The 22,777-nt window shown below is 40.1% G+C and overlaps 1 protein-coding gene across 3 annotated transcripts in view; it reads left to right on the forward strand.

The window, feature by feature from the left end:
• Window positions 1-22,777, forward strand: part of VWA8 (von Willebrand factor A domain containing 8) — a 290,052-nt gene that overhangs the window by 13,728 nt on the left and 253,547 nt on the right. For all 3 annotated transcript variants that reach the window (XR_012159153.2, XM_073345760.2, XM_073345743.2), the window contains exons 3-4: window positions 16,985-17,115; window positions 20,357-20,467. Coding sequence is in view for 2 of the 3 variants with exons in the window: in XM_073345760.2 (XP_073201861.2) it covers window positions 16,985-17,115; window positions 20,357-20,467 (242 nt within the window). In the remaining variant the exon portion in view is untranslated. The remainder of the gene's footprint in view (window positions 1-16,984; window positions 17,116-20,356; window positions 20,468-22,777) is intronic.

A 22,777-nucleotide genomic window follows, 5' to 3' on the forward strand; every position in this document is an offset into this window, starting at 1 on the left:
CTTTCTTACAACTACAATACCCACCTGCGGAAGTAAAGAAACAGATTGATAGAGCCAGAAGAGTTCCCAGAAGTTACCTACTACAGGACAGGCCTAACAAAGAAAATAACAGAACACCACTAGCCGACACCTTCAGCCCCCAACTAAAACCCCTCCAACGCATTATTAAGGATCTACAACCTATCCTAAAGGATGACCCAACACTCTCACAAATCTTGGGAGACAGGCCAGTCCTTGCCTACAGACAGCCCCCCAACCTGAAGCAAATAGTCACCAGCAACCACATACCACACAACAGAACCACTAACCCAGGAACCTATCCTTGCAACAAAGCCCGTTGCCAACTGTGCCCACATATCTATTCAGGGGACACCATCACAAGGCCTAATAACATCAGCCACACTATCAGAGGCTCGTTCACCTGCACATCCACCAATGTGATATATGCCATCATGTGCCAGCAATGCCCCTTTGCCATGTACATTGGTCAAACTGGACAGTCTCTACGTAAAAGAATAAATGGACACAAATCAGATGTCAAGAATTATAACATTCATAAACCAGTTGGAGAACACTTCAATCTCTCTGGTCATGTGATTACAGACATGAAAGTTGCTATATTACAACAAAAAAAACTTCAAATCCAGACTCCCGCGAGAAACTGTTGAATTGGAATTCATTTGCAAATTGGATACAATTAACTTAGGCTTGAATAGAGACTGGGAGTGGCTAAGTCATTATGCAAGGTAACCTATTTCCCCTTGTTTTTTCCTATCCCCCCCAGACGTTCTTGTTAAACCCTGGATTTGTGCTGGAAATGGCCCACCTTGATTATCATACACATTGTAAGGAGAGTGATCACTTTAGATAAGCTATTACCAGCAGGAGAGTGGGGTGGGAGGAGGTATTTTTTCATGCTTTGTGTGTATATAAAAAGATCTTCTGCACTTTCCACAGTATGCATCCGATGAAGTGAGCTGTAGCTCATGAAAGCTTATGCTGAAATAAATGGGTTAGTCTCTAAGGTGCCACAAGTACTCCTTTTCTTTTTGCGAATACAGACTAACACAGATGTTACTCTGAAAGGAGTCTGGTGGCACCTTAAAGACTGACAGATTTATTTGAGCATAAGCTTTCATGGGTAAAAAACCCACTTTTTCAGATGCATGGAGTGAAAATCACAGATGCAGGCATACCCCTGACACTTGACACCATTTGTGCTGTACATTTACTTTTTCATTTCACCCAATTTTAACAGTGAATATGCACTAGTCCATTTCACTTCTGTTTAGTCAGTTTCCAGTTCTCTTACACTAATACAAATACTTTAATTTCAATAACAACAAATTACAACATTTTAATTCTGTTAGGTTGGTAAATCTATATGGGTATGTATTTATTTTCTGTGATCTAAATCTGAGGCCTGAATTATTGGATAGTGTCTCTTAGTTTTTTGGCATAGAATCATAGAACTGGAAGGGACCTCGAAAGGTCATCTAGTCCAGTCGCCTGCACTCAAGGCAGGACTAAGTATTATCTCTAGACCATCCCTGACAGGTGTTTGTCCAACCTGCTCTTAAAAATCCCCAATGATGGAGATTCCACAACCCCCCTGGGCAATTTATTCTAGTGCTTAACCACTCTGACAGGAAGTTTTTTCTAATGTCCAACCTAAACCGCCCTTGGTGCAATTTTAGCCCATTGCTTCTCGTCCTATCCTCAGAGGTTAAGAAAAGCAATTTTTCTCTCGCCTCCTTGTAACAATCTTTTATGTACTTGAAAACTGTTATCATGTCTCCTCTCAGTCTTCTCTTCTCCAGACTAAACAAACCCAATTTTTAAAATCTTCCCTCATAGGTCATGTTTTCTAGACCTTTAATCATTTTTGTTGCTCTTCTCTGGACTTTCTCCAATTTGTCCCCATCTTTTCTGAAATGTGGCGCCCAGAACTGGACACAATACTCCAGTTGAGGCCCAATCAATGCAGAGTAGAGCAGAAGAATTACTTCTCGTGTCTTGCTTACAGTACTCCTGCTAATACATCCCAGAACAATATTTGCTTTTTTTGCAACAATGTTACATTGTTGCCTCGTATTTACCTTGTGATCCACTATGACCCCCCAGATCCCTTTCCGCAGTAATCCTTCCTAGGCAGTCATTTCCCATTTTGTATGTGTGCAACTGATTGTTCCTTCCTAAGTGGAGTACTTTGCATTTGTCCTTATTGAATTTCATCCTATTTACTTCAGACCATTTCTCCAATTTGTCCAGATCATTTTGAATTTTAATCCTATCCTCCAAATCACTTGCAACCCCTCCCAGCTTGGTGTTGTCCACAGACTTTGTAAGTGTACTCTCTATGCCATTTTCTAAATCACTGATGAAGATATTGAACAGAACCGGACCCAGAACCGATCCCTGCGGGACCCCATTTGTTATGCCCTTCCAGCATGACCGTGAACCACTGATAATTACTCTCAGGAAATGACTTTCCAACCAGTTATGCACCCATTTTATAGTAGCTCCATCTAGGTTGCATTTCCCTAGTTTGTTTATGAGAAGGTCATGCAAGACAGTATCAAAAGCCTTGCTAAATCAAGATATATCACATTTACCATTTTCCCCCCTCTCCACAAGGCTTGTTATCCTGTCAAAGAAAGCTATCAGGTTGGTTTGACACAATTTGTTCTTGACAAATCCATGCTGACTGTTACTTATCACCTCATTATCTTCTAGATGTTTGCAAATTGATTGCTTAATTATTTGCTCCATTATCTTTCAGGGTACAGAAGTTAAGGTAACTGGTCTATAATTCCCCGGGTTGTCCTTATTTCCCTTCCTATAGATGGGCACTATATTTGCCCTTTTCCAGTGTTCTGGAATGTCTCCCGTCTTCCATGACTTTTCAAAGATAATTGCTAATGGCTCAGATATCTTCTCAGTCATCTCCTTGAGTATTCTAGGATGCATCAGGCCCTGGTGATTTGAAGACATCTAATTTGTCAAAGTAATTTTTGACTTGTTCTTTCCCTATTTTAGCCTGTGATCCTACCTCATTTTCACTGGCATTCACTATGTTAGACGTCAATCGCCACCAACCTTCTTGGTGAAAACCGAAACAAAGAAGTCATTAAGCACCTCTGCCATTTCCACATTTTCTGTTGTCTTCCTCCCTCATTGAGTAATGGGCCAATTCTGTTCTGGGTCTTCCTCTTGCTTTTAATGTATTTGTAAAATGTTTTTTTTGTTACCCTTTATGTCCCTAGCTAGCTTGATCTCATTTTGTGCCTTGGCCTTTCTGATTTTGTCCCTACATACTTGTGTTATTTGTTTATATTCATCCTTTGTAATTTGACCAAGTTTCCACGTTTTGTAGGCCTCTTTTTTGAGTTTTAGATCACTGAAGATCTCCTTGTTAAGCCAGGGTTGTTTCTTACCATACTTCCTGTCTTTCCTACGCAGTGAGATAGTTTACTCTTGTGCCCTTAATAATGTCTCTTTGAAAAACTGCCAGCTGTCTTCAATTGTTTTTCCCCTTAGACTTGCTTCCCATGGGATTTTACCTACCAACTCCCTGAGTTTGCTAAAGTCTGCCTTCTTGAAATCCATTGTCTTTATTGTGCTGTTCTCCTACCTACCATTCCTTAGAGTCATGAACTCTACCATTTCATGATCACTTTCTCCCAAGTTGCCTTCCACTTTCAAATTCTCAGCCAGTTCCTCCTTCTTTGTCAAAATCAAATCTAGAACAGCCTTCCCCCTCGTAGCTTTCTCCACATTCTGAAATAAAAAATGGTCTCCAATACATTCCAAGACTTGTTGGATAATCTGTGCTCTGCTGTGTTATTTTCTCAACAGGTGTCTAGGTAGTTGAAGTCTCCCATCACCACCAAGTCTTGTGCTTTGGATGATTTTGTTAGTTGTTTTAAAAAAAAGCCTCATCCATTTGGACATGTGGTTAAGTTACAAGATTTGCTAAACATGTGAGCAAGACATACCAGCCAGATAACTAAGAAAGAGGATTCTCTGTACTACCTCAGAGCACTAGTCCACCCTGTCTGGTATCCCTGATGCTTCAGAGATAACACCACCCTCAAATACTTTTGGCATATGGTCCGTCGGAAAAAAAATTCCTGCGTGATTCTAGGCAAATCAAATAAAACTAAAATTTCACAGAGGTCACTGAGTTCTTCATTTTCTGGGTGCCCAACTTAAGACACTGGGGGGTTTGATTTGCAGAAGTGCTGAGCACGCAGTTGCAGCTGAGGTTAATGGGAGCTGTGCACTGAACATATGAAGTGTTATAAAATATAAGTACTCTGAATAATCGGGCCTTAAGCTTTTGAAGTTAAGCACCCAAAATTAGCTGACACTTTTGAAAATGTGTGTCTTAATTTCTCTGCATTAATTCTCCATGTGTAAAATAAGGACAATAATATCACCTTACCTCAGACAGGGTTTGAAGATAAATTAATTTATGTTTGTAAAGAACTAAAGCCTGAAAATGAAAACACCATAGAAAAGTCCCTAGACAAGAATAATGCTGTATACAGGATGTAAGGGTTGCATGGTATGAGTAAATAGTGCATGGGGGACACACTGAAGGGTGAGGACAAAAATAAATATTGAATGGCTACTTATTCAGTGAGTAGCATCCATCCTGATTGCACATGGATAAAATAGTACATCACCGTGTAATTAATGACTGCTTTATATGCATATGCACTGGCAATCCTCATTTTGGTATTTCCTAATTTGTATGTGGTTGACTTTGCAACCTTAACATTCTTTTAATGTAATTTTCTTGGACGCAGTATATACTGTAAAATCAGATTACCCGAAAAAGACTTTCCACATATTGGATTTTAAATTATTATAATGTAATATTCGTAAATACAACCTTAAGTCTGTCCAGTGGATGAGCATCTTGTGGGTGAATAGCATACAGAGAACATGAGTTGAACTTTCTGTAGAAGTATTTTACTAATAAATTAAAGTATTCTTATATGGTCCCCTCTATTTACTTCACAATATAGTATAATTAAAGCAGTAATTCCTACTGATGTTGACTGTAAAACAGAGCCATCTTGTAGCATTGATCTTTAAACAGAATTCCCTATTGAAGCTAATTAGCAATTCTGCTTAAAAAGTCAGTGACATTACTAGGCCCATAAATGATTAACATAAGATAAGCTGTGTTTCTCAGGTAGTCATACATTTCTGAAACTTTCAGCTTGCAGGCTGAAATTGTCAAGGCTTTTTCCTGCTCAGGGTTGGTTGGTTTGTTTGTTTGAGAAAAAATTGTTCAGCCACTAGTGTTTAGGAGGAGAGTGAGGCAAAGTTATATTTCCTCCTTTAAATAGGCTCCCCAGAATCACAAGGAAGTTGCAAAAAAATGTTGACCAGTTTTAGAAAGAAATGATTGGATTAGAAATATAAGAAAGCAGATATTGAGGTGTCAGAAGAAGAGGTGGTAGAACAAACTGATAATTTAAAAAAACATGAAATCCATAACAATGATTTACATCTAAGAGTTCTGACGGAGCTTAAGTATGAAATGGCTAAAGTGCCTACAAAACTATCCAATCTCTCATTTAAAAACAGCCACTGTTCTTTTTCGAGCAGTTGCTCCACTTGTGGTTGCTCCACTTCAGGAGTGCATGTGCCCTTTGCCTTTGGTCAGAGATTTTTAGTAGCAGTGTATGTTTGGCCCGTGTGTGCACCCTTCACATCCTCTTCATGTCTCGTGTCAAGGCTGTATAGGTGTGTGCATGTTAAACACCCATAGTTCCTTCTCAACCGCCTTCGTCCAGTGACAGAATTTATTGTGTGGCTGTTTTTCTTTTTAGCATTAGAATATAGTACATAGTGTTAGTTCTTCAGTTAGTTTATAGGATACTTAGCTGTATATAGTTGTTAGAATTGTTATTCCCGTGTTCTTTTTTCCTTCTAAAAAATAAAAATATTGTTTTTTCCCCTATTCAGGGGTCAAATTTTTTTTCTTGTATCTGGGATGCTGGGTTCTCTGGGTTTTAAAAGGTGCCTCTCTTGCTGAGTCAGGCGTTGCTTGGGAGACTTGCATATCCCCTGCAAGTGTAAGATTTACACTTCTTTTAAGGGAAGGTCCCATAAAAACAGGAAAATTAAGTAGAGGCTATTAATGATGAAGCAAACCTTAAGACCGGCTTCAGGCCTGGGTACGGAGAACCCTCCTGTACAGGAACCCTCTAGTTCTGTTAGTGCCCTGTGTACTTTAAGATCATGGTCACGAGAGCTTCCAGCGTGAAGGCAGCATCGAGATCCCAGTCTTCAAAACTCTCTGTGACTGAGGTTACCTATAACTGGTCCATCAGTTCTGAACTTTCCACTCAAAGACGAAGGAAGGGGATAAAAGGAGCAGGACTAAGAGTTCCTCCTCAAAGAAGATCCAATCCCTGGAATCTTCAGTCTCCGAAAGGAGTGCTGTTGAGGCACCGACTACTTCAGGTATGGTAAGGTACTCTAAGATTTCATCTCAGATCTGTCTCTTGGCAGGAAAAGAATGGGACCAAATATGACTACTACTACCATCAGAGCCCACAATAGCAAGAAAAACAGCCTTCTTAGAGTCTGTGGTGCCATCAGTATTTTCATCAGTGCTTCCGACAGCAACATCGGGAACAACCTTGAAGCCTATGTCAAGTTCTATCGTGTTCCTGGTATCTCAGGAGTTCCGGTGCCCTAAAGATCTCATGGTACCGAACGAGCCTCCTTGCGACTTCCAGACACCTCTTAGTACCAAGATCTGCTGGGTCTCCAAGTGCACATTTTGTACTGAAATTTATTGCTTCCTAAACTTCTACCATTCAGGGAGAAGGTTTGTCACCCCCTTTACAATATATGGAGGAGCATTCAGACTCAGACTCAGCTTTCTGTTCAAGGGTCTCCAGTTTATTCGAGAAGATGTTATTCCCCTCTGCAGAGGAAAGAGAGGCAGCATAGAAGACCTCTGCCTATTAGTTCTTGGGAAGACCAGTGATGGCTACCTTCCTCCGTGCCTCATGGTCCTCCTCATTGGCCTTATTGAAGCCCATAGGTAATGTACTGCAAGTAGTTTTGAGGTGCCCAGATTCAGTCTTATAAGGAATATAGTGAACCTTGTTCTCTGATGCTTTCCATCTCCGGCTGAGGGTGCGGGCTCCGGGGTTGGACTAGGAATGAGGAATTTGGGGTGCAGGAGGGTGCTCTGGGCTGGGATCGAGGGGTTTGGAGGGCAGGAGGGGGAACAGGGCTGGGGCAGGGGTGCAGGGAGAGGCTCAGAAGTGCAAGCTCCAGGCGGTGCTTACCTCAAGTGGCTCCCAGAAGCAGCAGCATGTCCCCCTTCCGGCTCCTATGCGGAGTCGCGGCTGGGCAGTTCTGCGCACTGCCCTGTCTGCAGGCACCGCCCCCACAGTTCCCATTGGCTGTGGTTCCCGGCCAATTGGAGCTGCGGTGGTGGTGCTTGGGGCAGGGGCAATGTGCAGAGCGGAGCCCCCTGGCTGTCCCTATGCGTAGCAGCTGGAGGGGAAATATGCCGCTGCTTCTGGGAGCCACATGGACCCTGCTCCCTGGCTGGAGCGCCGGAGCACCAAAGTGGGGCACGCCTCAGACTCTGCTACCAGTGGGAGCTCGAGGGCCGGATTAAAATGGCTGGCGGGCTGGATCCTGCCCACGCTTGCTCTAGTTCAACTTCAGTACAAAGGAAAAGGTATTCTATTCAAGGTACTTTCTGATACCCGAGAAAAAATGGTTTTGGGGACCAATACTAGATCTCAGCCATTTGAACAAGGATGTCAGACATCTGAATGTCAGACATTTCAGGGTGGTGTTCCGAGTAGTAGTTATTCCCTCCTTGGAGTTCGTGGACTTGTTTGCGACTTTCAACCTCTACTTCCATGTAACAATTCATCCCTCTTGCAAAAGATTTCTTCATTTCATAGTTGATCACGGTCACTACCAGTATCAGGTCCTACCCTGCAGCCTGATTTTTGCCGCAGGGGGTTTCTCAAAAAACATCATGGCTGTAGCTGCCCGCCTCTGTTGTAAGACTGTAACAGACAGCATAGTTTGTATATATCATATCAATCATCATAGAGGAGGACTTTTCCCCCTTGCTCTGCACCAAAACAATAAAGCTTTTGAGCAGGCGCAGAGCCAACCAGATAGTCATTTGAGCTTCTTACCTCCCGGGTATACAAAACACCATGGCAGACGGTCTCAGTAGACATTTGCCCCTAAATTATGAATGGGATCTGGCCTCTCAAGTCCTCGACAAAATATTCCTAACCTTTGCGGTTTCCAGAGGATGATCTTTTGGCCCTGCAGCCAACATGAAGTGCATGAAATTCTGTTTAGGAGGTGCTTTTCTCATTTTATGGACAAGTTGTTCGTTTTATGTGTATCTACCAACTCCATTGCTTTTAGAGGTTCTCAGCAAAATCAATCGGGACCAAGCCAGAGTCATTCTGATTGCACCAACTTGGCCAGGGCAAGTTGGTGTCCTTATCTCATCACACTCGCCTCTTGTCCTCCATGGTGGCTCCTGATCAATTCTCAACTATTGTCTCAAAATGCGGATTGAACACTTCATTCCAGTATGAATGTTCTGCAACTCCAGGCATGGTTCCTGTCTGGACTAGAGGCATCCTGTTCATTGGAAGTGCAATGTGCTTTTAAATAGCAGGAAGGAATCTACAAGACACATTTACCTCCAGAAATGGAGAAGATATCATCTTTGGTGTAATTGCCATTATTATTCTTAATTTTCACACAGTTGACTACAATGAGGTTCCTGAAAGGTCTTATAAATTTTTCCCGCAGAGTTGAGATCCTACTCTGCTTTGGGATCTCAACCTTGTTCCTCATCATCTCATGAAACAGCATTTTGAGCCACTGACTATGTGCTCTATGTTACATTTGTGTATGAAGATGGCCTTTTTGGTGGCCATCAGTTCTGCTCCAAAGGTTGGGCTGATTGAGGTTCTAATGGCAGGCCCTCCATTTACTTCGTTCTCCAGGGAGAAGGTGTCATTACAACCCCTGCAAAAATTTTATCAAAAGTTTCTTCTGAGTTTCACATTAATCAGACTATTAATTCCAGTTTTCTTTTGTAAGCTATGTCAGACAGTGCAGGAACTTACGTTCCATACACTAGATGTCAAGAGAGCACTGGGCTTTTACTTGAACAGAACCAAACCTTTCAGGAAGTCCTCTGGACATTTTGTGTCTTTTGCGGATAGGTCTATGCTATCCACTGTTTCCACACACAGACTCTCTAAATGGATTTCTCTATGTGTTACCTGTTATGGTTTCACTGATGTTCAACCTTCCCTATGAATGACTGCACATTCTATTAGATCACATTCTACATCTGTACCCTACTCAAGGACGTTGCAGTTGCTGAAATCTTTGGAGCCGCAATGTGAACCTTGGTACATATTTTTTTCCCCAACCATTATGTTTTCGTTCATGCTGCTAGATTGGATGCTGCAGTAGACAATGTGGTTCTCTCTTCAGTAGTGGAATCTGTTCCAAATCTCCTGCCTCCTTAAGGGGGTTACTACTAGGGAGTCTCCTGAAGTGGAGCACTCCCAGGGACACTACTTGAAAAAGGAACACTTACTCACCTTGTGCATTCTTTGAGGCATATCTCTCTGTGCATCCACTACCCACCTTCCTTCCCCTCTGCTTTGGGATTTCTCTGTGGACTTTGTGGGAGAGAAAGAACTGAGGGCAGTTTACCCACACAGCCCTATATAGCCTTAGTACAGGGCACAAAGATGTGTAGAGTGCATTTGTGGGCTGATTGGGCACTGCTACCAGAAATATCTGATCAAAGGCACTGGACACATATGCACCTAAAGTTGAGCACCCACAGGGACATGCATCTCGAAGAACTCTAGTTACTCTTCTTCCAGAGCATTGGAGGGTAATAAATGTTACTGTATTTATAATTGGCTCTATGGATGATCCATGGAATTGCAGACCAGTAAATATCTGTACCTGCAAATTGGTTGAAATGGTAATTAAAAACAGAATGACAGAATACCTAGAAGATCATGATATGACAGCGTCTAACCAGAATGGTTTTGCAAAGGAAAATCATTTCTCCCTAATTCTCAGAATTTTTTCAACGTCTCACTAAATTAGTGGATAAAGGAGAACTGGTTGATGTCTATTTAGACTTCCAAAAGGCCTTTGGAAAAAGTATCATGTGAGAGTCTACTAAAGAAACTAATAATTGGGTGAGATGCAAAGTACCGTCATAGATCAAAAATTTGCTATGAGGGAGAAGGCAAATAATAGGATTAAATGGTCTATGTTAATCATGGCACAAGGTAAACAGCAGGGTTCCTTAGGCTCCCTGCCTCTCCTTTATCCTTTTTATTGGCTCAGAAGGCAGTGGGGTGATGGCCCAGTGGGCTGGATTTGCTGCAGGTTTTCCTATATGATTGTCAAGGGCTCCTTGGCACCCAATCATAGCCTGTCCGTGTGTTGGTGACTTCTCTGGCCCTAAGGATATCTTGACTGGGGCAGAAGAAGCAGCCTCCTTCCCCCATATTTAGTCTCTTCTGGGGAAGGAGCCAAAGGGCAATTCAAGGTCTTCTGATATCGCAAGGCTTTCCCTCTGACCCCATCCACACACTGTAGGCAGGGCTCAGGGTAAGCCATCATCCTTTTCTATTGAATGTTCCATTGGTATGTTATCGCTAAATGTATGTTGTTGTTATCCTGACTAACCATTGCATTTTCTTTTCTGTTTTTGCCAAGGCAGTTTGGGTTTCTACGTGATCTAGTATGTTATGTTGCTCCTTTGGGAGTGGATGTTATCTTGTTGGGGATAAATGTCTTTGCCTGTCTGCATAAAGATGGTAGCTATGAAGGAAAATGAATCTTCCAGAATGATGGGATTCACTCTAGCTGGAACAGAGAGACTTGCCAGGAGAGACTGCCTAGAGTCTTTCAGTGGTGGCTTTCACCCTTTCTGTGGGGCAGAGTTGGTACAAGCTGCAAATCCAAGCATTAGTGGGCTGGATTGTATCTTTGGCTGGGTAACCATTTTGATTTTGACATCTGCCAGTTAGGAAGAACAAGCAGCGACAGCCATCCTGTGCTGCAAAGACTGTATTTTAGGTGTTTTTGAGGATTCTCGGGCTCAGGCTTGACTACCTATTTTATAAGCAATGCATGCACACTTTGTAAGGTGTCCTCCTGCTTCTCAAATAATATAATATAATATAATATCATGCACTTTCTTTCCCCCAGCCTAGATATACAAGCATAGCAACTTGTAATACTGTGTACTATTCTGTGTGTGCCTGATGGTCTTTTAGTGTATAACTTACACAGAATATACTGCAAACTCTTCTTATACAACATCTTACAGACTCAAAATAAAAATATAGTGCCAGATCCTCAGCTGGTGTTAATCAGCTTACCTCCATTGAAGCCAATAGAGCTACACTGAATAATAGTAGTGAACGTTTTGTGGCATATACATGCAATCTAACTTTCAACTAGTTTGCCTCAACCCCTAAATTTCACCTTTAAAAAAAGCTTTACTATTGGCCATAAAGTAAATGTATAGTACTTCTACGATGATGATAGATAAGAGAATATAACCATATAAAAAGTGTAAGCCAATATAGATATACTGGGTATACAATGTACTGGATATACAATGAAAATAGTGTAAGTACACAAAAAATAATGTAAGTTAGATGCACTTGTTCAGTATAAATTGCTAAAGAAAGTGTCGAAAAAATGTGATCACCTAATTATGGACTGAATTATAATGCATAGGTACAAGGAGGAGAGGCGAGGTTGTATATACAATCATAACTTCATAATTTTCCTGAATTATTGAGTACTTAACTGTGTAATTTAAACATGGTTTATATATAGAGTATATGTATAGAGAGGATCAATGACGTATAGAAGTTAAATTTTAGTATAAAAATAATTTCTGGAAAAACAAGAGAGGTAGTGTCATGAGAGACTATCTAGGAGCATACTTTCCTTGATGACTTTTCAGCATTTATTTGAAACATATTGCCTCTGATTGATTTTAGAAATACTCAATGTATTGACTTTTGTTATTTTACAAAATGTATTTTAATTGATAGAACTTTAATCTGCATGCTAACAGAATGATTTGGAACGAGTAAGCAAAGAAACATTTCTCCAGCTCCTGGGTACTAAATATGTCCGTAAGGAATTCTGCGTATGGTGTTATTATCCCTAAAAAGGGATATTATGAAATTTTGTAGGAATTTAATAACCAGTATTTCTGGATGTTAAAACTCCAGGGTAAATACTACAACCAGGAGAACATAAGTGCACTGGAGTACATTAAATCCATGGGGGAATGCCCTAGAGACTTTAGAATTTTCTTGTATGCTGTACAACATTTATGTTCTGTTCTACATGTCAGTTTGTTTTGCAAATGTTGCTGTACATTCTTAAATCTTGTTTCTATTTCTGGCACTGCTTTTAAGTCTGACCCAAGTTTTTTCTTGAGGCCATCCTAAAAATAGAACTGGCTACTCATATTATTGTGAAATACACCAGAGGCATTCACAGTCACGCTGCATGACAGCTGACTTTGCCATGTTTTAATGCATGATTAGCGAAATTGAAGAGTTCAGTTTTACAGCAAGATTTCCTACCTACTTAAAACATTATCATATATGGCTGTTGTAACCCTCTTATTAAAGAGTAGTCATGATAAAAAAGCACAAGGGACAAGTTCATAAAACAGGTTAAAGAACGTAGTTAATGCCTTTCAAGGATGGTCTGCATCTTACAATTTTTAGGATAGGTTTATTTATTAAAACAATTTTACATTTGTGGTTATATTTTTTAAAAGCAAATACTTTTTCAGCAATTATAAATAGCAATCTCTTGATAGTGCAATTTTTCTGATTTGCTGCATGAGCCGTCTCTTCTTGAACTATGTGTTATAATGAAGCTTTTTTTAATTTCCCAAAGTCTCTCATAGAAAGTTTCACACTGTTAAGAACATAAGAATGGCCATACTGGGTCAGACCAAAGGTCCACCTAGCCCAATATCCTGTCTTCCAATAGTGGCCAATGCCATGTGCTTCAAAGGTAATCATCAAGTGATTCATCCTCTGTCGCCCATTCTCAGCTTCTGGCAAACAGAGGCTAAAGGTGCCATTCCTGCCCATCCTGGCTAATAGCCATTGGTGGACCTATCCTCCATGAATTTGAGTTCTTTTTTGAACCCCGTTGTAGTGTTGGTCTTCATAACATCCTCTGACAAAGAATTCCTCAGGTTGACAGTGCGTTGTGTGAAGAAATACTTACTTTTGTTTGTTTTAAACCGGCTGCCTATTAATTTCATTTGGTGACTCCTAGTTCTTGTGTTATGAGAAGGAGTAAATAACACTTCCTTATTTACTTTCTCCATACCAGTCATGATTTTATAGACCTCAATCATATCCCCGCTTAGTGGTCTCTTTTCAAACTGAAAAGTCCCAGTCTTTTTAACCTGTCCTCATATGGAAGCTGTTCCATCTCCCTAATAATTTTTGTTGCCCTTTCCTCTACCTTTTCCAATTCTAATGTATCTTTTTTGAGATGGGGTGACCACATCTGCACACATTATTCAAGATATGGGCGTACCGTGGATTTATTGAGAGGCAATATGATATTTTCTGTCTTCTTATCTATTCCTTTCTTAATGATTCCCAACATTCTGTTATTCTCTGTGGTGAATTTATTTTTCATAATCTGTGTGTATGTGTTATCTATGGAATGCATATTGAATTTGAAAAAAATATTTTTCCAGCATAGATGTGTTTATATGGTGACACCAGATGGAATAAATAATAGTTATCATTCATACGTCCATAAATAATCTGTTGTTTAAAAGCACTTACTTGAATTGTCTGTTCCCTTTGGTTGTGTAATACAAATGTGTACTTTGTTTTAAACAGTTCGTGCTTAGGGCCCAGTATTGTTCCCATTGAAATCAATGACGGAAATCTGATTGACTTCAGTGGAAGCAGGATCAAGCCTTTAGTGGTTTTCCTGGATAGCATGTCAAAATATTCAGCTTAAAATATTGAAGTTTTTTATTCTGCACTGAAAATCTTACTGAACAACATGGAGTAATTTTGTATGCTGCATTGTAGTGTACCCTGTCCACCCTGATACTTTAAACAGATGCTTTTCATACAAGAAATGTGATTAACTTTTAAGTTGAATTAAAATGCTTTTAAAGTGAATAGGTACCAAATGCTATTTTTAGGGCAAGAGATGATTAGCCGAATATCTAGGTAAGATGAAATGATAAATAATTTGTATCTATTTTTAATTGATTGCATTTATTTAGATTTATAAAGCAGATGCTCATCTTATTCTCTGGGTGTGCATATAGAATTAATTTTTCATAACAATATAAAAATGGTTGGATCATCCCACAAGCCAGTAAATGCACATAAAATATAATAAATAAAAAATGAAAGTCAGACATAGAAAATCACTTTGTATATTACTTATCTTTCAAGATCTGGTTTCTTTGTTTCTTCTGCAAGGCTTGGGTACATCACTAGCATCTGAAATTGTCTGAGGTATCCTCTGCTGCTTTATGCCCTGATTCTGCAAAGACTTTCACATAGCAATTATCTCAGAGGACAGCAGATAGCTTTAAGATAGCTTACTGGTCTTGCATAGAAAAAAAGTGGTCCTACATATTAGTTCCTGCTTCTTACTGACTGCACAGCCTAGTTTAGTTAATTAGTACCCATTATGCCTCTGGTGTTTCGGGCAGCGATGGAGCTCCTCCACTCATGTACTTTTCTGGCAAGTCTTTCAATGGTTCCCCTGCTGTGCCCCAGATTTTTCAGCTCAGCTTCACCAAGTTGTTTTTGGGCGGCCTCGTTTTTGCTTGCCTTCAGGTGTCCATCTTATTGCTATTCTGTTGATGGAATCACTTTCCATCTGAAAAACATGGCCAATCCATTTCCAACGCCTCCTGGTAATGATGGTGCTCATATCTTCTTGGCGGCACTGTGGGAATAAGTCTTGGTTTGAGATTGTTCTGGGACAAAAGATAGGGAAGGCAGATTGAATGGAATGAAGATAGTGTGTACAGCCTAATATCTTTCTAAGTCAAGGGAGATGTGGTAACCCTTAAATTTTTCCAGCGCTCTTGTGATTTACTGCTTCCTATCCTGGTTTTTTTGAATGTTTGATTCCTTGTTGTCTTTGAGGGCCCACTCTGAATTCATGGTTCAGCTTAACTAGATGGCTCAGACCACACCCTTCCTTAAAAGCTCTGCAATCTACAAGAATCGTCTGCCTCCATGGATGGAGACAGTGAAACCTATGTGAAAAAAAAGTTATGCCAGTTGGATATGTGACAGTCTTTCCACAATTCTGGGAGCTTGTATAAGGACAACATGAAATCTTTGGTTTGTTCAGTGTCAGACTCCCAAGGGCTTAGGGCCCTGGGAGGAATCCTTGCTTCATTGAAGTTAATGGCTGAATTCTCATTGACTTCCTTGGGGCTCAAATTTCACCCACTGCCTTGGAAGGTCCTCTCTGATTAGAAGGAAAAGGTGAAAGAACTTTTTTCATCACTGCCTAATTTCTGTGTTCCTTCATTGCCTCTTCTAAACAGTCTGCCACAGTGGCAAGTCACAGAGGAAACATGTGCTGTACCTAATGGCTAATTATTTTGTATGACTCAGTGCCAGTAGCTTTCCCAACACTTAGGATCCTAGGGGAGTTCTTCAGTGGCATGTCTGAGATAAAGAATAGGCTAACTTTTATATTGCTTTTGCCTTGGAAGCTAATTGGGAGTATGCTGAGGTGAGAATTGGATGTGTTGTGGAAGGCATAAAATCTTCTGTGACAGTTTCTGTCTACGAGAGAGATCGACTGGTATAGTCGGTGGTGGTATAACCATTCATAGAAACCATTTGCCTTTGAATGTATTTTTGTTTTTTGTTTTAAATTTTATCATATGTTTTGGGCACATTTTTTGTTTGCAAGTCCATTACTATCTCTAGTAATGTACTGTAAACAGATTTAGGATTGTTTGATAAAAGGCTGCTGCAAAACGTATAGGAAGTATGAAAATAAGACACAGAAGAATCTTGTTAATTTTTATTTTTGATTGGGAAATCTATTCCAAATTACCAAATTTTGCATATCAGAGAGTAAGCAGAAACACACAAATCAAAAACTGTATCAACTGTATCAATTTATGCTTTGAGCAATATACTGGAATGTAAATTAACAGGATAAGTAGTATTTTTCTGGTATACTTCCATCCCTGACTTCAGCAACTCTAATGTAGAGCCAGTGGATCTGCTTTGAGTCTGTTAGCTTTCAGTCTGTCTTTGGAGGCTACATAATATAGAAGACTGAAGTACTAAGATTTGACTAGAATTTTTAACTCTGCATAGCTACTTATCTGTATTATAGTAGATTAAAATGTATAGAAGAACTTGATTAAAAAAAACCCTAGCAAATTAGACCTTATTTATCACTACAACTTAAGCTACTTGATCTGGTGCAAACATTACTATTTAATAAATATAATTTTATATGAAAGCAATGAGATATAGGCTAGATAAGTACTGTTTCTCTAATAACAGTAGTAATTCATTTATTATTCATGTTACAGTAGTCAAGACTGGGGCCACATTGTGCAACTGTGACATGAATTTAACAAACAAATGAATGGAGTGAGGCAGGGAGAATGAGGGTAGGTAGGGAACATATGTGATTACAGAGACTATGTGCACAATTAGCTGCTTTTGAGTTATTCAACTTTGGATTTATGGATTTATGTATTCAATTTTAAAATCTAAATAAACAAGGAGTACGATGTCAGTAATCCCTACTGGCCACCAACCTCATTTAATAGTATTTGTTTAAAGCTGCATAATTCAGACTAGAGTTAATTTATATATATATTTTTTTCTTACAGTGTCAGACAATTTGGCCCAATCTGTAGTCCAGCATCTAAGATGGATAATGCAAAAAGATCTTTTGGGGCAAGATGTCTTTCTTATAGGCCCCCCTGGACCCCTTCGACGCTCTATTGCCATGCAGTACCTGGTACGTTTTAAAACTTTGTTTATATTAATGAGAATGGAAGTAGTTAAGATTGTTTAGTTGTTATTGTGTTGTGGGTGCACGTGTGCATGTGTGTCTATATGTGTGTAGGTGAGTGTATGTATTCTATTACTTGTTGAATTGTAAAAGGTAATATTAGAAAAGCTTATATGACTTGTTACTTAGTTGCCAAAGAACTTATTCCATGCCATGCTTTTCAAAGTTTGGTTTTTATTTTACAATGAATAAAAAGTACAAACATTTAAGTGAATATTTTTTTTGCTTAATCAATTAAATGTTACTAAGAAAAAACAGTTGAAAAAGTAAAGGAGTACTTGTGGCACCTTAGAGACTAACCAATTTATTTGAGCATAAGCTTTCGTGAGCTACAGCTCTGTAGCACATGAAAGCTTATGCTCAAATAAATTGGTTAGTCTCTAAGGTGCCACAAGTACTCCTTTTCTTTTTGTGAATACAGACTAACACGGCTGTTACTCTGAAACCAGTTGAAAAAGTGTTACCATATGCAATCACAAATGGAAAAATAGCCTATTCTTTGTATTTCATACTTTTCGGAATAAAGATCTCTGCATACTGTAAAAGACAGTGAGCCACATTGCTTCCTCCATGGAAAAACTGAGGGAAGGGGTTGAGGGAAGGAATACTCTGAGGTTTTCCTTGCAGATTTTCCTCATAATGTTTAGGTAGAGATATGCATTTGTTTTTATCCTCTGTTCCCTGGGGAAATGGGAGGGAGCGTGGCACCCACACCCTGGATCTAAAGTATCTGCTGGAAGTCTTGTGACTGCACCATGTGTGAGGTTTCCTGCCCACCCCACTATGATCCATGGGTGTGTGGCTTCATCCATTAGCTTTGAAATCTACCACAATGTGCCCTTTTCTGCTTCCTCAAGTTGTATAAAGAAAGCATTTTCCTTGCCATATGTTTTTCTTTTGTTTTGTTTTTTTACATTAGAAATACAAATTGCATCTGTCCTGGGAGATAGTATGGACCATGAGAGAACTGGTATCATTATAACTTACTAGATGTCAAGGAAATGAAATGTAATTAAATGGCAGTTATTCATAAGAACGGCCATACTGGGTCAGACCAAAGGTCCATCTAGCCCAATATCCTGTCTTCTGACTGGATAAGATTGCGTAAAAATTTTTTATGTTTGTGTGATGGGTTGCCCCCATTTTGAGATGCCACCTGATGTGCTGAGATACCACTGAACTTGCCTGTTCTGCCAGCCAGTGCACCCTTTTTACCTGTCTTGCTGAGCCAGGCTATTAAGCCTCCTCCAGCACACACACAGGCAGGGCCACACCCAACTGCAGAACGACAGAGACACTGAGATCAGCTCTGGGGACCCAGCTTAAAGGACTTGCCCCAGCACTCAGGTGTCCACTTTCCTTGGGGTGCAGATCTAATGGTTATTATGAAATCTGTCTCCTCCCTCAATGTGGAGGAAGGTATGCACAGCCTCTTCTCCCCCCCCTTCCCCCTCAGTTATGAATTACACAAACTAGGTTGTATTATAAACAAGAAATAAGTTTATTAACTATAAAAGGCAGATTTTAACTGATTAAAGGGGTAGCAAACAGAACAAAGCGGATTACTAAGCAAATAAAACACAACACACAAACTAAGCTTGTTTCACTAAAGAAATTGGTTACAAATAGTAATTTCTCACCCTAGATATTGTTACAGAAAGTCTTGAAAGGCCGCTGCACTGGCTGGCAGCTTGAGACTTCAGGTATTTCCACTCACAGACTGGTCGCCTTCCCAGCCTGGGTTCAGCCCTTCTCCCCTCAGTTCCGTTCTTGCTTCTAGGTGTTTTTCAGTATCTCCTTGGGTGGAGAGGTAAAGGAGAACCACGATGATGTCATTCCCCTGCCTTTTATAGCTCTTGTGTATACAGAAACCTTTTGTCTCCCAGTGGAAGAATACTGGCATTTCCAGGGGTGGGTCCAGTACCAGGTGACTCAGACCAATGTCTCTGCAGGGCTGTGGCAGCCATTACTCGTAGGCTGTCTGGAGTGTCCACAGGAAGACTAAGCTCTTTCACAGCCCATTGTCTTTGCTAATGGGCCATTAGCCCTGTCTGGCTTTTCCATTATTGTACTTGAAGGGCTAGTTGGGAGTGACACCCAAAGTAACACATTTGAAATACAGATACATAGTCAGTATTCCTAACTTCAGATACAGAAGTGATGTTGGCATACAAATTGGATAATCACATTCAGTAAATCATAACCTTTCCAATGATATCGTACAAAAGCCATCTTGCATAAAGTATATCTCAGTTATGTCATATTCATATCATAAACATATTTTCATAAAGAATATGGAGTGAAACATCACAGTTTGTTTTGCTTACAAATGTTCAAATGAACTGTTTGGGAAGAAAGTTCTGGTAAAGATGCAAAACGCTTTCAGCTAAGAGCTGAGAGCATTCTTGGTGTGTATCTCGGAGTCCCCACTGAGGCCTACAGAAGAACAGGAGACCCACCTGATATTCCTGCTATTTCTAAGGTTAAAAAAAGCAAAGTAGGATACAAACATAAGGGGGGAAATTCAAACCTATTCCATAGAACAGCGAAATGGCACAAACCCATTTTTTTGTCTTATAGAGGTAATCTGTTAATTTCCGGATTTAAAACTTTAGTTATTAATATAAATAATAAATACCATAGTACTCAGGAGCCCAGTCATGGACTTGGACCCATTGTGCTGGGCGCTGTATAAACACAAACACAGTCCTTGCTCCAAAAAGCTTACAAAAAATAACAGCATGATTCAGTAGGCAAAAAATGTAGTTCTTCAGCCTACTCACAAGGATGTTTAAACTCAGTGGTTATTTTTCTGAGACCAATATTAACATCACTGAACAGAAGCAGGGTGGGAACTTATAATACTCCTGAACTTAATAGGAAACTTGTGAATTTTTGCTTATGACTCATTGCTTTTCAGTGGCCACTGCTAGAAAGTCATCTTGGAGATAAAGCATTTTACAGGGCTTAGCTATTCGGTTTAGAGAATTTATAGGTGGTTGTTATGATTTTTAGAACAGGTTTGGGGAGTATAAAAATTTTATTGAGCAAAAATTCAAACTGTTATGTGTGAGGAAGAAAACACTGTAAACATCTTAAAACTAAGATTAAATTTTTGTTCAGAGCTACTTTAAATGACTGTGCTGCAGCCTAGGGTTGTGTAAAAATTTCTCACTACTGCCCACAGGAGCTGACCAAACGAGAGGTTGAGTATATTGCACTATCAAGGGACACCACAGAAACAGATCTGAAACAACGCAGAGAGATCCGAGCTGGGACTGCTTTTTATATTGATCAGGCAAGTTGCTATCACATCCCAAACTTCTTACTGTTTACAACTAGTCCAAAGGAAATTGCAGTCTGAAAAATCAAAAAGAAATACATTTAAAGCTGTAAATTGGAATTCCAGAAATATTGATTTAAGGTGCTTTTTTCTGTAGACCGAAAGGCTTATGTAGTCCACTTGATTTTGCTGCTTCTGAAAATGCTTCAGCACTGAGGCCTTGTCTACGCTACCGCAGTAAGTTGACCCAAGATATACTACTCCAGTTATGTGAATAATATAACTGAAGTTGATGTAGCTTGGGTCGATTTACAGCGGTGTCTACACTGTGCTGGGTCAATGAGAGTTGCTCTCCCACTACCTTATGTTACTCTTCTTGGGGAGATGACCGGAGTTAACCGGAGAGCGCTCCGTGATTGATTTAGTGGGTCTTCACTAACTGCACACTGCTGCATTGATTGCCGCAATGCCGATCTACTGGTAAGTGTAGACATGGCTTGAGACCCTAAATTAGCAAAGTACTTAAGCACTGAAGTTAGTGGCACTGCTAATATGCTTAAAAGTTACACACATGCTTAAGGACCACATTTCAGGCCTTAAAGAGAAATGAAATGAACTTATTGGTACGTGGCTACATGCATTTTAAATAGAACTGTGTTCATTAGGAGCATTAATTTAGATACTGATGTTCTACCTACAATAATGAAACTTTCATAACCTAAACTTTAATTGATGGTAAGTAAATGTATGTGCCGTGTTACTATGTATAAAACCATAAAATATCTAATGACCTTTTAGTAATAAAAGGGAATATTCTACTCCTCGCACAGGTGCATTAAATCTTAATTTATATTTATAAAGTGCTTTTGATTTTCTCAGATGTAAGGTGCTATATAAATGCAAAACATTATAGAAGCCAGACACTAGTTTTCTGTAGTTTGTGTGATCCACAGAGTATGGGTTATTTCAAAATAGAGGAGGCTCTATGTAGGCTATCTTGAAATATACCCCAAAAGGATGATATAAAATAATGTATACAATAGACTTTGGATTTGAATTACTTCCATTGGCATAGCTGAGCCGGAGTTGAGATGCACCCCGGGGGGTAAGATTATAATAGACTCCATTGGCAATACCAGGAGGGATGAGCTAGAGTGTCGATGAGAAGCACAATCAGGAAAGTAACAAGTACTTCTCTCTAAATAGACAACCAACCTAATTCTCAATTACTGAGGAACAATCTCCACTCATTGATATATTTCACTTTCCACAATCAAATCTATGTACAACTTTTCATGAGTGAGATACTTGAGTATCCAGATTCTAATATCTAAACCGTATTGTTAAATATATTCATCTAAATTTGTGTTATTGCTGATTATGTATTCTATGTATCATATGACGTTTAAAAACTAACACAATGCTCATCTGTGACTGCTCTGGAGATCATTCTCAACTCTGCTGCACCTCAGCCAGGTACACAGGAAACAGCCCGCCCCTGCTAAAGCCCTGGGAATTTTTGATTTCCCATTTCCTGTTTGATCAGCATTGGGAGCATGCTAGCTTGAGCAGAGCTGATCATGGAGATTACATGCCCCAAATGCACTCCAGCCTGGTCTGCACAGGATGTGGTGGATTTCATTGCTGGGTGGGGAGAAGAGTCTGTGCAGGCAGAACTCTGATGCAGCAGAAGAAATGCTGACATCACTTGTGGAATGGGAGAGAAGGGCTACACGAAGGACACACAGCAGTGCGGTGTGAAAATAAAAAGAACTTCACCAAGCGTACCAGAAGGCAAGGGAGGCAAACAGTTGTTCTGGTGCTGAACCCCACACATGCCAGTTCTACAATGAGCTGCATGCGATTCTCAGGGGTGACCCTACCTGCACCCCCACAAGCAACGTGGATACCTCACGGGTGTGTGAGTCTAGGGACAACAAGGAGGACAATATGGTGGATGAGGAGGAGGAGGAGGAGAATGGGAGACAGGTGAGCGGTGGATCCATTCTCCCTGAGAACCAGGAAATATTTTTAACCCTGGAGTCCTGTGGGTCGCAGGACATCACGGTGGCTGACTGTGATGCTGGGGAAGACACCTCTGGTGAGTATACAAAGTTACAATCAAAGTTCAGTTAAACTTTAGCGGACACACCCATTTGGTGGTATGGCATGTTTACTGTGAAGAAAAAGCGAGGTGCTGTGGCTCTCTGCTTACAAGAGGCCGCTCCAGCTATGCAGATGGTGGCCCCCAGAAAAGACTGTGTATGTGGACTGGGATAGCCCGGGAATCCTCAATGGATATCTCTAGGAAACTTTCATGGAGGT

This window comes from Lepidochelys kempii, chromosome 1, assembly GCF_965140285.1.
Source record: "Lepidochelys kempii isolate rLepKem1 chromosome 1, rLepKem1.hap1, whole genome shotgun sequence".
Classification (NCBI taxonomy): Eukaryota; Metazoa; Chordata; order Testudines; family Cheloniidae; genus Lepidochelys; species Lepidochelys kempii.